At 60.6% G+C, this 14,501-nt stretch overlaps 3 protein-coding genes across 3 annotated transcripts; all 3 read right to left on the bottom strand.

Annotated features, from left to right (window-relative positions):
- Positions 1 to 2,881: 2,881 nt before the first annotated feature.
- Positions 2,882 to 3,358, bottom strand: LINJ_13_1530 (putative Ran-binding protein 1; the record flags this gene model as incomplete). The annotated part of the gene is made up of 1 exon (XM_001464130.1): positions 2,882 to 3,358. The coding sequence occupies one exon, from the start codon at positions 3,356 to 3,358 to the stop codon at positions 2,882 to 2,884; it is 477 nt and encodes a 158-aa protein (XP_001464167.1).
- Positions 3,359 to 4,215: 857 nt separating this feature from the next.
- LINJ_13_1540 (conserved hypothetical protein) lies at positions 4,216 to 6,534 on the bottom strand (the record flags this gene model as incomplete). Its single annotated transcript, XM_001464131.1, has 1 exon — positions 4,216 to 6,534. One exon carries the CDS (start codon positions 6,532 to 6,534, stop codon positions 4,216 to 4,218), a length of 2,319 nt encoding a protein of 772 aa, XP_001464168.1.
- Positions 6,535 to 7,957: 1,423 nt separating this feature from the next.
- On the bottom strand, positions 7,958 to 11,131 carry LINJ_13_1550 (conserved hypothetical protein; the record flags this gene model as incomplete). The annotated part of the gene is made up of 1 exon (XM_001464132.1): positions 7,958 to 11,131. The coding sequence occupies one exon, from the start codon at positions 11,129 to 11,131 to the stop codon at positions 7,958 to 7,960; it is 3,174 nt and encodes a 1,057-aa protein (XP_001464169.1).
- Positions 11,132 to 14,501: the final 3,370 nt, after the last annotated feature.

Genomic DNA, 14,501 nt, shown 5'->3' on the forward strand with positions numbered 1-14,501 from the left:
GGGGAGCGAAGAGGAATACATCACGTCTTCCACATGCGCTGATCCGACGTCAATCCCATGGCAGTGAGCCACATGCGAGAGATGTGGGTGTGGACTTTGATGGCGCGGCATCATGGTGGGTGAGATACCCCACCCACCCCCTCTAACGAAACCGCTGCTCAGCACAGAAAAGGAGGGGTGTGTGCGCACCCTCAGAGGCCCGGCTAAAGACTTTGCGTTGCTCCTCTTTTTTTTTCGTTCGGTGCTCCGCCCCACTCGCGCTGTAAACCAAGAATGTGCACGCCATCCACCTCCGCAAGCGCAAGAGGATACATAAATCCAATCCCGGTGACGCGCACACACGCACGCTCACTCATCGACAGGGAGGCGTGCGCCTGCTCAGGGGAGAAGGAAGAGATCGCGGAGGTACAAGCGCAACAGCAACAAAGAAAAAGGGGAGGGAGGCGTGCCCTCCGCCGACGCCCCCTGACGCACGCACGCGCAGAGCGAGCGAGAGCCTCAGTGAGTGTAAGGAGTCGTTTCATGGGAGCAACACGTAAAATAGAGAGAGAGAAAGGCGGCTGGGCTAACAGAGAACGAGCATAGCATGGATAGCGATAGAAGAGGGTCGAGGATGGGGGAGGGGTCATCGGATGTGGCAGGGCGCGGGAGAGGACTCGCGTAGATGAGAGCCGTGAAGATGCAAGAGGAGCATACATGCAAGTAAGACAAGAGTTGGACTTGATGATCATTCCTCTAGGACTTGCGCGGCGCACGCCACCTTACACGCGCAGCAAGCCGTTGCAGGCATACTTATCCGCACTTCTGGATCCTCTTGCACCACCACCCTTCAATCACTTCCTCACTCAACGGATACACTAGAGGAGGGAGTTCAGCACACCGCAGAGCAGCGGCGCCGCGGATAAGATCCACCCCTTGGCATACCTCGATTTACGGAGGCCAAGCGATGGCATTACCATGGAGGAGTGGGGGCGGGGGAGGGCTGCAGAAATGAGGAGGCGGGGGAAGAAGGTACCTTGCAGAAACGAATGCGTGCCCACGACGAAAACTTGTCAACAGTCACAGCGAGAGACGGAGAGCACGAGGGCGGGAGGGGTGGTGGTGGTGATGTTAGCTACTGGAGGGCGTTGCAGGTGATGGGGTGGTGGAGATGGAAAGGTACCAATCGAGGAGAGTGAGACGGCGGAGGAGTGAGAGTGCGCGCGCGCAATGTCCGGTGTGCCGCGCGAGAAGAGTAAGGAGTCGAGGTGAAAAAGCACGAGCCCAACTTCCATGCATAACGACACAAAAGCAACAGTGCGGCCAATGCGGCCAGCAGCAACTACGAGGTGTTTTGGGGTGTGCGCTCGTGCGTTGCGGGTGGATCTGTGGACAGCATCCGGTCCTGTAGCGGAAGGAAACGAGCGAAGGGAGCAGACAAGAAGATCTGCCGATATATATATATATATGTATAGATGAGGTGATCGTTGCAGCGGTGCCGCATGCATATTCTCTCTTGCTCACTAGCTCTCTGTGTATGTGTTCTAGCTTTCTGTATCTCGGGAATCCGAGAGCTTTTTATGCGTGTGCGCGCGAGTGCTGCCAAGGAAGACCACAGCATCAGTGATGGGAACACGTACACATGCACGCACGTGCGCACGTCGAGTCGACGTCAAACACGCGAGCGAGGTTGCATGAATAAGAATGGCTGTTGTCTTCGTGTTTGCTTGCCTGCCCCTCGCAGGGGGCCTGTCGGCTCTTTGCAGCAAGCCGTGTGCCTGCGTCGGTGTGTGGAAGGGGTGGGGTGCGTGGGCGGAAGAGGAGCGCCCGAGAAATGAGTTAAGTAGAGGGCACGGCGAAAGAATCGGGGATGGCTCATAGATGAGAGAGCACCTCCAAGGGCGGAGGCAGGTGAGTGCGCCCTTGACGCCATGGATGCTAGGTGCGTGGCCGACTCGCCTTGTTCGAAACACGCACTCGAGCAGCAGAAGCAGCGGCTAGCGCGTCAGCAGTTGCTGACGAGCAGTCATGCTTCCTTGTCAAGTTTCCTTTCACTCTGAAATGCAGCAAGAGCACGCGCTGCGCAGCGTGTCCCAGGGTAACCGTAAGTGGTGATTGCGGCTTGGCAGAGGCGCACACACGGGCGCCGCCGTCGCCACCACACCTCGACGGTCACCTCCATCCTTTTTTTTTTCGTTTTGTTTAGGCGTCCACATGCTGCTATCGTCGTTGAAGTGCGTACACACTTCGGTCATACACACACATGGAGAGAGAAAGAAACGGAGGAAACCACCAGAACAGCACAGCATCACACAGAGCACGCGGCAGACACACCGAACATACGCACACGTGCGCATGTGTGGGCGGGAGAGAGTGGGGCGTTAGCGTGGCTCTGCACTCGACCGCCCATAACCGCTCACAACAGCACGCATACGCAGAGGGGCCATCCGTGCACACACCGTGAAGAGCCTCCGCCTGGCTTCCTTTGCCGGCGATCCAGCATAACGCCGCTTCTCCACACGCGGCGCCGATACACAACACATGTGCACGCGCAGGCACGTCGTCGTCAAAGAGTTACGGAGAGAGAAAGAACAGGTTCGAAGAGCGCAGAGATACGCGGCAACGCCTCTGTGCCCACACACACACACACACGCTTCGCCAACGGCAAGGAACAAGAATGCAGAGAGAAAAGTGGTCTCGAAGAGGCGACGTTATGGGCACCTGCGTTTTAGACAAAATACGTGCGCTCTCCTTCCTCTCCGAAGAGCACACACACTCAGGCGCACCTGCATGCCCGGCTGCACACATTGCTCTTCTTCGTTTCTGCTCGACACACACGCACGCACAAGAACTCAGTGCGAGATGCACTCGTGAGCGTGGATGTCTGTATGCGGCCGCTCGTCTACACGCTTGACTTCTCAATCGCCCCCATCATCTCGGCCAGAGCCTTGTCCGCTGCCTCCTTGGATGACAGTCGCATCACGAAGTTCTCCGGGAATCCCTCCTCGTCATCGGTGAAGTCCTTGAAGGCAGACCACACAAGAATCTTTTCACCCTGCTTGTGCTTGGTCACCTTCATGCCCTTCACTAGGTAGTGCTGCGCCGCCAGCTTGCCAACGCCTTCCCGACGGAAGACGAACATGTACTTGGACGTGTTATCCTTGCGTTGAAGCACCTTGGCCGTGCCCTGCCCACGCTCCTTCCACTGGTTCTCGCCCTCATCGAAGCGCATGAGCTTGCCGCTGTCCTGCCAAATGACGTTGAAGCGCTCCTCGCCGCTCTTCACGTCAACGGCGGCGAAGCGGGCGGCACCGCCGTCGGAGACCGCCACCTCCTCTATCTCCATGAGCTCATTGCCGTTTTCGTCCGTCTTGGACATCGTTTCTTACGTACGCGTACGCGCGTTTGGCGCGTTGCCGGTGTGCGAACAGGGGGAGGGGTAAGGGGGGGGGGGTGATTGGCTCGAGCGTGCGAAGAGGACCGACCACGGATACACACCACAGAGGGTCGTTCGTTCCTTTCTTTTTTTGTGTGTGTTTGTTTTGCTTTCTCGTGGTAGTGGTGGAGGGGGGGGGACGCCCACAAAACCTGAAAAAAATTATTGTTGTTGCGTGTTTGAAATGGAGTTGATGGTATGGCAGTGTGAAGCGAGCGTTTTGTGCGCACACGCATGCCCGTGGGTGTGGCGGCAGCGACCGCGTGGCACACGCGACGAGTCGCCTCCGGCCGCATTGAGTTCCACCACGACGCGGCATCAGCGGTGAAGACAAGGAGCGAAAGAGGAGGAGGAGAAAAGAGACGGATGGACGCATGCACGAAGTGTGAAGATAAGCAGCGGAGTAAAGAGGGAAGACGGACGGTTGTAGGCACGTCCTGGAGCGCTTCGTCAACGGCTCAACCCTGCACAGACTCAGCCGTTTTGAGAGGCGGCAGGGAAGTCTGGGATGCGCGGTGCGGTCATGTGCGTGCGTCCCTCTATGATATATGCGGGAATACTACATGTGTGTGAGTGCGCGTGCGTCTATGTAAGGCGAGCAGCAACGAAGATTGGCAGAACACGAGTACGACTGCTTCTGGTGCGATAGCATTGCGCTGGTCGCAGTGGAGGGTGATGCGACTGTGTGTATGAGCGCATGAGCGGACTTGCCGAGTCGTGGGCCACGCGCTGCCCCACCGATCCACACTGTTCGCCATTTCGCACACAAACGGACACACACATACGCCACACTGTCTTGCTCAGGCCAGCACATTGTCGGCGATGTCGGACAGCGAGGGAAGACCGGTGGTGGCGCTGCTGCTGCTGAGCAGCACGGCGGGGCAGTCCTTATTGTCGTCATTCGCTGCCTTCACAGCTTTTTCACCGGACTCGATCTTCATTGTGGTGGCAGCGTGGCGCTCGGCACGGTGAGCGGCCATGCTCTGCCCATCCATCTCGGCGTCAACTCGCTCACGCTTGCCGCCAGACTGATGCGTGCTGAGGCACGACTGTGTGAGACAGTATAGCCTCCACGACGGCAACAACGTCGACATGCGCAGACCATCGGCGCGCGCGCGTGAACTCACCGACGTGTCTGTGGGATTCTTTGCCTTGCCGCACACGTCTGTCATTCCCTGGTCAGGAAGCGGCGTCGTCGACTTGGGAGAGGGAGCGAAGAAGTACGGCGCGGTGATCGCAGCGGTGCGCGAGTCGCAGCCTCCCGGTGCCTCTCCACCCGATCGAGACGCCGCCACCGCCGCCTTAGACGAGGGGGGTGGCATTCCCGCAGGGCGAATACGGAATCCCCGCCGCGGCTTCTCCTCGAGCGCGTCAAGGCCATCATCACAAACGGCGGCGGCATCGCGTGCGCCAAGCAGCCCTAAGAGGGTCAAGGTGCCAAGACCGCTTCGACTGTCGCTGCCTCCCACCTGCGAGAGTAGGTAAGCCGGCAAGTACGGCATCCACCGCACAACACCGCCTCTCAGGGCCACTGCGTCCCTGCCCGTCGTCGCCGCTGCTGTTGCGCCACAGCCGGTGTCGTGGTTGTTCACAAAGGGCACGCGCAGGTACGGCCCAAGGCGCTGCATAACAACCTCCCCTCGGCTGGGGCGGTAGTGCAACGGTGTCACTGACAGCGGGCGAAGTAGCGCGACGAAGTCCACAATCTCCTGCGGTGTGCTGTGAAGCGTCGTTGGGACTTGCCAAACCTGGCCACTTGCCGCTGGACCGTGCGTCTGTGACTGCAGCCGGGCCCAGCCTGAGATGACGACACCGTAGTACGGAGTCCCACCACGCGCTGCCGAGGCCGCTTGCATGGTGGCAGGCTCGATCGAGGCACGGCTGCTGACTACCTCGATGAGAGGCGGCTCGCACGAGCGTTTGACCGAGTGGTCAGCGGACGGCTGTGGTTGCTGTGGTAGCATCGCACCACGGCCGTTTCTTAAGCATGCCCACCACTGCTGCTGCTGTTGCTGAGCTTGTGAGAAAGAAACAAAGCAGTTGAGGTCGTACGGGTAGTGGGCGGCCTCGCCACCGGAGGCCCGCCACGCCAGCTCCTCCGCCGACAGCGGTGGCGCAGCACCGTCAAGGCGGGCAGGGCTTGCCCCCTCAAAAGCCTTCAGGTCATCCCGCTCCTCCTCAAGCGCTTCCACCACGGTGAGTAGACGTGCGTAGCGGGCGTCGTCGATGATAGCCCTCGTGCGCAGCCGCGCTGCCAGTTGCTGGATGAGCATCTCCTTACCGAACTGATTGTGCAGGTACACACGAACAACAAATGGCAGTCGAGTGTTGCTCGGCTCAGCGGATGCTGATGAGGATGAGGATGAAGGTGTCAGTGCCTCGGCGGTGCCGTTGGCGTCGCATTGCGACTGTTGCTGCACCCACTGCGCATGCAGTTGGCGCTGGTAGTCCATACGACGCCCAATCGCTTCGATCGCCTCTTCCACCTGATCTGCGTCCAGCAACTTGCTTAGCACGCGGATGCCGCTGTCAGCAATGCCAACGCCGCGGTGGCCGACGAGTGGGCTTTCAGTGCGCGCCGGCCACGACTTCAGCTCTGCGTGCCCCAAGTGAAGCCAGGTGTCGTCCAGATAGAGGTGGTCGACTCGGTGCGACTGGAAGAAGGTGCGCAGTGGGGACATCTGGGCCGCCGTCTCTGTGTACTTGAAGTCGCCGGTGTGCAGGTAGGTGACGCCGGACGGCGTCTCAATGTAAATCATGGCGCTACCAGGTACGTGAAACGCCGGAAGCAGCGTGACGTACACTACAGGGACCGCAGTGGTGGTGCTGCTGTCGGTTTCGCTGTGCGCCGCGGCAGCGGCGGAGAGAACGGAGGTGCGACACCAGAAGGGCAGCCCGAGAACGCGTCCGCGAAGTCCTTCAAACTTGTTCAGCAGCAGTTGCCGAGTGAGGGTGCTGGTGATGATGAAACCGGCCGTCCAGGTAGAGCTGAGGCCCTTCATGTGGTCCGTGTGAAAGTGAGTGAGAAAAAACAACTCCGGCCCGCTGCCGCTGTAGCTGCGGCGGCCGGCGAGTGCCGGAAACTCGTCAATGATGATGGGGAGAGACGACACACGCATGGCGAAGTCGAGAGGTGAGCGCCTGCATGAGACAATCCGCGGACAACCCACACACGCACAGCGAAAGAGAGAGAGAGAGCACAGATCGCTGTAGATGGGCGTCCGTGCAACGGCGCTGAAATCTGTATGACGCCAGCTTCGTCTTCCTGAGATGCGAGAAGGACGGCGAAGAGCAGAGGTGTAGAAGGAAGCGATGCAGGAGGGGCACAGACGGAGCGTACAAGGAGAGGAGAGAGGGATGGACGCTTCGTGTTCGTCGGTGCAGCTGGAGTGCATAGTAGCTCGCGGCATGGCTAAACTGAAACAGCGGCCTTCGTTGCCGTGAGAACGCAGTGCTTTCGGCTTCCCTGCACCTCGCCACCACCACCATCACCCCAAACCCTCGTCCACCTGTCCGGGAGCCGGGGAGCACACTTGGCTTGATGCGTCTCCTGCACTTCCGTGGTTGTCAGAATGGCTCTGTAACGCTTCTCAGCCGAAGAGTCAAGAACAAAAAAAGAAAAAGGGAAAGGAGACGAGAGATCTACAGGCGCACGCGCCTGCACGGAGCCCTGCGCGCACAGGCGAGATGCGCACCTCTGGGAAACTCTGCAGAGGGTAGAGCGCTCGGTAGCAGGAAGGCGGCTGCGGGAAGCTCCAAAACACGAAAGCGAACAAAAAAACAGCAAAGCCCTGAGAGAGGCGGAAGAGGGCCACGGGTACACACTGGAGCACGCGCGTGTGCCGATGTGGGTGCGTCGTGCGCGTGTCTGTGTACTCGCACCGGCACGCGTTGAAGGGCTGAGTTGTAAGACTCTGTTGTGCGGGGTCGCTGAAAGGATGGAGAGGTGGAACGGTAATGGGCCCCTCCGCTGCTCCGGCACGCACGGGCCGACTCAAGCGTCGTCACTGCCTGCGTCCCTTCCCCCACCACCATCTCCGCTCCGCACGAACACCTCCCAGCATCACCCCGCACTCTCGCGGAGCAGCTGGACAACAGCGAATGGGGCGTGGACAGAAGACGCGGAGGCGGCTGCAGCGGTCCTACGGGCCACCCGATCCCTTTGCGCGAGTACGAGCAGAACAGGGCAGTTGAAATGACGGAGTAGGCGGATGAGCGGAGACGATGCAAGCGGGGAGGGTGGTGGCTCCGGTCGCATAGGGTGAGGGGCCTGTAACGAGCTTGACCTACACGCGCGCAACACCCTTCAGCAGCAGCAGCTGGTACCTAGCCGCGCAGAAGGCAAGTATCATTCCTTAGCACGACCACACGCACATGTATACATTGCGCAGGGGAGCTACGGGCGATAAGGACGTGATCCGAGTGGGAAGGAGGTGGGGCCGGTGCCGCACACAAGGCGTCCTCGTATCTAGTGCCACATGATCACCTGTACTCGTACGAAAATTTCAACCTCCCTTCCTGCCTCTCCAGCGCTGCTGTCTTCTACTTCTTGCCACTCCTCCCTTGCGCTGCCGTCGACGACGCTGTCGGGAGTGGCGGCATGCCAACCAACTTGCGGATGTCGCTGTACGCGTACGCCTTTCCCAGCTCCGAGCTCGCCTTGATGCGCAGGAACTTGTCCTCGGTAACGAAGAGCACCTTCGCGGCCTGGTGCTGACTGAGGTAGACGGCGTAGCCGAGAATGCGGTCATCATTGGTCGTGGCATGCCTGTCGTATTCCCGGACCACCTCCGTCCGTTTCTGCAGCCATAGGTGACTCTGTGCCTCATTGCTCAAGCACGCCGCAATCCAGTTGCGCAGCTCATGAGCCCGTTGCCGGCGCCACTCGCGATCGTGGGTGCTGTTCACACCAGCGGTGGATGCGGCGGCGGTGACGGCGTGGTCGTCCTTGGCGCTGCCGCCACGGTCCTTGTGCATGCGGTCCAGCTCGTCGAGCACAGTGAAGGGGATACCAATGAACGACTTCTCCAAGATCAAGTTCATCACGCCCGGCTCGGAGTCGAGGAGAGAGGAGGTGTCGAAGACGAAACACCGCATGTCAGTGCTGTTCTTGCGGCTTCGGGCGCTGGCAGTAAGTGTGCTCGCCTTTGAGAAGACACGAGTCGTGCCGGCCATGCTGGTGGCGGCCATCATCGTTGTTGCCGGTGTCGTCTTGGCCGCTGCGGCTACCGCGGCAGCCGCCGCCGCAGTGGCGCTGCGAGTCATCATGGACGGGTAAGAATAGTGTGGGGATACAGAGGCGAAGGAGGAAGAGGAGGGCGCTCTCGCGTGCTCCTCGCCATCGCTGACATCATCCGAGCCCTTGGCACTGCCAGCGGTGCCACGCTCTTTGAGGAGTGCCGCCGAGGCTTGCGTCAGCGCCGCGTGAAGCGACGGCGAGGCCAGCGCAGCGAACGGCGAGGAGGTCGACCAGGACGGCGGTAACAACGACACGCTTCTCAAGAGCGCCTTGCCTGCCTTGTTCGGCGCCAAAGGTGATGGCTGCTGCGATAGGCACTCGCGCAGGTAGTGCACCGGCGGTGCTACGGCGCTCCCGAGAAACGGATTGGGTACAGCCTCCGGGTTCTTCTCGCCTGCTGCCTCGCCGACCGGCACCGGGGCGGCCAGGCTGCGCAACTTGTTCATCAGCTGCTTCGCCCGCACTGGGTTGCTCGCACACTTCACGGCGCCTTCGACCGCGGCCGTGCCGATCTTGTCCGTCGGTGCCGTTGAGGGCGTCACGATGCTCGCGTGGCAGGTGTTGCCGCGGGTGCCCTTTCCCAGGTGGCCCTTGAGCACCACAGCCGCCGCCGCACTCTCCTTCTTGGCTGTCTTGGACACCGCACCTTTTCGCGGTGGCGCGCGGGGCATACTCATTTTGGTGGCTGCGTGGTTGCGGTCCTGCTTCGCACCGCTCTCGTGTGACGGCAATGCGTTTTCTGACTTGTGGCGGCGCGCGGCACGCTCCTGCGCTTCGACTGGGTCCAAGTAGGGCTCGTCGCTGTCGATCGCTGCAGGTGGCGTTGGGGTGGCGTCACTGCGTGCGGCGGTGGCCTCCGCCAGCACGCGGTGCTGCAGTGTACGCTCAAGCGCGGCTTCCAGAGCCGCTGCTGGTGTCGGGCTTGGCCTGCTTTCACGGTCCTCATTCAGTGTTGCACCCGACCGCTGCGCCGACGGTTGTGGATGCGGGTGCTGGAGGTTGGCGAGCCGACGCAGACGGGAAAGGTTCACGAGAGAATGCGGCTGCTGCGGCGGCGCCTGCGCCGACCCCGTCCGCGACGCCACAGAGGCCCCCACTGTCGCGGTGGGAGGCAACAATGTCGGCGACGCCGATGCTCGTTCGCGCAGCTGCGCGAGCCGTGTTGAGATGTCGGATGGCTGAGGCCGGCCCGTCCCTGGCGAGGGAGATGGCTCCGCGAGCGGCCTGGGCGCCACGAGCGTCGCGGCTGACTTCCACGGTGATCCTGTTGGTAGCTCGTGAGGCGTCGGTGCCCCACCGACGACAGACCCACCGCCAGCCACGCCGTCCTTGGGTGGGATGTAAGGATGCGAATCGCTACCGCACTCAGCAGCTGAGGTTGGGCACGGGCTGGAGGCGCGTAGGCGACTCAGCAGCGACTTAGTCGACCGCGCCGAGCTGCTCTCCGTGCCAGAACGATGATCGCCATCAGTGTCTTCTTCGTTGCGATATAATGTCGACGCTGAGGCGCGCAGGTCGGCGAGACCCAGCGACGGGGTGAGGAAGGGACCGCGACCAGCGGAAGCCGCCGTGCCGTTGACAGTCTGCACCGCTGGCGGCCCTTTGGACTGCTGCCCAGCGCTCTCTTCTTCCTTATGAAACGATGGGGCGATGGGCGGTGACGGTGGCTTTCGCGCACCGCTGCGGAGGTGCTTCAGTCGGTCCCTCTGCACCAGAGCCAGCGTGGTCTGCGCGGACGTGCCGTTTAGGAAGGACAGCCGCCGTACGAGATCGGGAGTGTACGGCGACGACACGCGCGACGATGACGCCGACGACGGGCCACTGCTACCGAGCTCGGATCTGGCGTCGCACGAATGACGGAGGGGCGACTCCTCGTTGCGGTATAAGTTTGACAACAACGCCTGAGGATCATGCGAGGACATGCGCAAGGGCGTCAGCCCCGCTAAAGCCCGCAGCCTCGCTAGTGACGATTCCGCCGGTGTGCTGGGGTTTGGGAAGGACGGAGACGAGGCTTGCGTTCGCGGCTGCTGCCCCGGTGGCCATGCTTTGGTGTCTTCGTGCAACTCCTTTGGTGACGACGTTGGTGCGGGCGCTCGAGAGAACGTGTCTGCTCTGCTACCCAGTCCCGTATTTGTGCTTGCGGGAGACGGTGCCAGTTCTGGGGTTTCTGTGGTCACGCGCAGGTAGCCGAATCCGCCACCGCTCTGAATGATGCTGTGTCTCAAGGATCGGCGCGTGTGTGTCTGTCCAATTTCGCCAGACGTTGATGGCGTCGAGGAGAATGGTGCGGTGAGAGATTCACAATGGCCGCCGCCGCTGCTGCTAGTGCCCACACTCGGTGTCGAGGACGTCGGCGCCGGCCGAGCGCTTTCCTTTTCGCTCGCGCTAGTCTCCTGATCTCCCGGTTTCGGCTTGTGTCGCAGCTTGCCTGGGAGACACCGGCCGCGTCGTTTGGTTGGTGTGGATGGCTTATACATGTACGCGCTGTGCGCCTCGTTCTGTGAGTGTCAGGGCGCCTCCCCTTTATTCGCTACCGCCCTTTTTCCCTTCCTCCTTCGGTCGTGCAGCCACGCTGTCGCAACGCACGTAGGCGCGTGGCTGTCCGAACCAGCTCGCTCCGCCCTCACCGCCGCTTGCTCTACGACACGCCTTTCGTTTGCGTGCGCGCAATCCTTTCTTGATCACGAGGGCCAGCGCGGACACGCGCGCAAGACTTGGCAAGCGCTCCTTACCCCTGCCACGACGGGCCCCGTTGCCTCGGCAGCGCAAGAGCACGAACGCTAATACGTTGCACTGTGAGTGCACGTAAGGAGCAGGGAGGAGTGCGAAGGTGCGAGGGGGGGGGGGGGGCGATTCACTGGAGCTGGAGGGCCGCTCTTGTTTTTTTTTTTGGCAGCCGCACCTCTCTCGTCGGATTGCGCAGAGAGAGACGTAACCACGAGCGCCACGTCGTTATGGCGGCAGCGATGCGCACACTTGCTTGTGCTCTATGGCGCTTTTCCGATCTCTCTGTCACCTTCTCGATTTCTACTCTACCGATGCTGCTGCTGCTGCTCGCCGAAGTCCGCCGTGGTGGTGGTCACAACTCAAGCACCTCGCTCAGCGCCTCGACGTAAGACACGCCTGCACTATTTGGGGGTGGGAAGGGATGGAGGGGCAGAAGTGCTAGCTGTTTTCTGCGCCGATGTTACGTACCACAGATCTCCCTACGGCGGTGCCAGACCGGCCCGTCACCGACGTCTTGGGGAAGGCGGACACGAGTGCGTGAAGCTTCTGCGCAAAGAAACCAAAAGGAAGCGCTCCGCGTACAGATACACGCCTCGAGCAGCCGGCCGCCCCACAGCGTGGCCCAAGTAGGGCAGAAGCAGAGCCACAACGATCGAAAACCTCAGTTTGGGTGCTGTGGTGCTTGCAGATGTGTGGGCATGCGCTGCCGCAGCCACTGCGTCTGCGAGGCGTGGGTGGGCGACGAGCGCGCAGTCCTGCGTGAATCTCGGGTCCCACGGTGTGTCGCGGAGGGGGCGGCAGAGCGGAAAGGTATGCGTGCCACGATAGTCAGGAAGAGGAAGGGGAATCGTGATATGGACGATGGACAGCGGACGGCCTCTCTTTGAGACGCCTGACCGTCCAGGTGGTCTCACACGTGGACGCGGAAAGGCTGGCGCAGACACACACGGTGGGGAGAGCGAAGGGAAAGAGCGAGGGCGAGGGCGAGAGAGCGATAGCGAGAGCAGGTTAGGTGAACGACATCCACGCGCTGTGCGGCGAAGTTGCGCGCATAGGTGCGTTCACGTGCATGTGCATGGTTAGAGGGAGGCCGAAGAGGAAGAGACCGGCGCGAGCAACGATGCGGCAGGGCAGCACCACAGGGGAAGGGCGAGGAGAGAGGGCGGGGTGCACGTGACGCCGTTCGCGCTTTCACGCGGTGACCGCATTGCCAACGTCACTTTCCGCGATTTTTTTCTTTGTGCTTTCCATTTTGTGTTGTGGCTCGATGAGTCGTGCGCAACAACCAGCAAACATGAAGCTGGGGCGTGGAGGCCGATGCACAGAGCGAGGCAAGGAGAGAGGCGGAAGTGCCGACGCAGCCACAGCAAAGTTATCCCGTTCAAGAGGAGTCGCGAGGACGGGCGCGGCGCCCCCTCTTTGCGGCACGCCAAATCGCCTCCGCAAGACTAAGGATCAGACACACGCACACAGACACGTACCGACAGACAGACAGAGAGAGACGACGACGTCATCAGACGCAGGCTGAGCCAATCAACGGCAGCGAAGAAGAAAAAAGAAAAGAGATGACGCGAGGGAAAGGCGCCGGCGCACTCGTTTACGAAAAAAAAAGCAGAAAAAAAAAGAATGCCGCCAATGTGTACAAGGCACATACACAGCGCGACCAAGCACACAACAATACGAGCATCACCGCCGATGTGACGCTTTTCCTATCGCGTCTCTCCATCCCGATCCATCCTCGGCCGCAGGCAGCGAAACGCGACGGAGAGAGAGAGAGGAGGGCGGAAATGCACACCGAGGGCATGCTCGACCGTAGAGACAACGGGACAACACAAGGGAAAAGAGAAAGGATTTCGCTGAGTTCGAGGAAGGGGCGCGCATGTGTGTGTGTATGGTTGGACGGAGATCGGAGGGCAGAGGGTGCAGGGATGCGCGCACCAATAGACTATATACAGACCGGCAGAAAGGGGAGAAAAAGAGAGGGTCTCCAAGCAGCTCTGTCAGTGTGTGCGAAGGTGCGAGATGAGGTAAGATGTATGCGTCCGTGTGTGGCTGTAGGCTTCTACTCATGATGAATAGCACAGAAGAATAGCTTCACGGAAGCACGTCCACGCACAGGCAACCACACCAACATTAGACCCCCTCGCTTCACTTCGGGGAACACGCAAGCACAAACCAAAACGAAGAAGGGGTCTCTGCGACACGGATAGAGAAAGCTCGCGTATTACGAGACAACACGTCGAGACCCACGTTACGGCTCACAGCGCGCACACGACTTTCAAAACATCCGTTACCTGCACATGCACGAGAGCAGCAGCGGCGGTTGATTCGCGCGCATACACGCGCAGACGAAACCCGCTGAGCCATCAACATAAAAAAAAACAGGGCACCACAAAGAGAACCGTTGGGTGAAACGACACACGGGAAAGAAAGCTTGGTGAATGCCATCCTTTGTGTGCATGTGTTCTTAATGTGGACGGGGGGGGCAGGATATGGGCAAGGGTAGTTTCACCTACGTAGGCAAGCACCAAGACGAACGGGAACAGGGCAATACTAGCAACCGAAAGTCGGGGCTGTACACACAAAGACACACACACAGAGAAGGAGCGAGTGATGGGTATTCATAACTATTCTGACTTCTTTTTTAATCTGCATGCTCATTCTGCGCCCGCAACAATGCTGGGCCACCCCACCGTGCTATCACCGGGCCCAGCGCCCACCCTTCGTGCTGACGGACAAAGGCTGTGCTCGAGCTGTGCCGCAGAAATCCACCAGTCGCCATCATGACGCTTGCGCCCACTGCTGTCAAAGACGTGCAGATGCAAGAGAGGGAGGAGTACCCCACGCCGCCACAGACTCATGGCAGCGTCCAACCTGCCGAGGCACATGCGGGGAAGCCATCCAGGCGCACGCCCCTCATGACCTCGGCGGACGTGGAAAATGGAGACAGCGTCCTCCGCACCCCCAGACAACGACGCCCTCCTGAAGCAGGCCGCGTGAGGGCCAAAATGCGAGACCCGAGCGCGCGCTTGCAAGCACAACTGGGATGGGGCTCCCCCCCCGGAAAAGGAATTGGGAAGGGGAAAGGAGCCCAAAGGTTGCACGGAAAAAAAGCGAAGA

This window comes from Leishmania infantum, chromosome 13, assembly GCF_000002875.2.
Source record: "Leishmania infantum JPCM5 genome chromosome 13".
Lineage (NCBI taxonomy): Eukaryota > Euglenozoa > Kinetoplastea > Trypanosomatida > Trypanosomatidae > Leishmania > Leishmania infantum.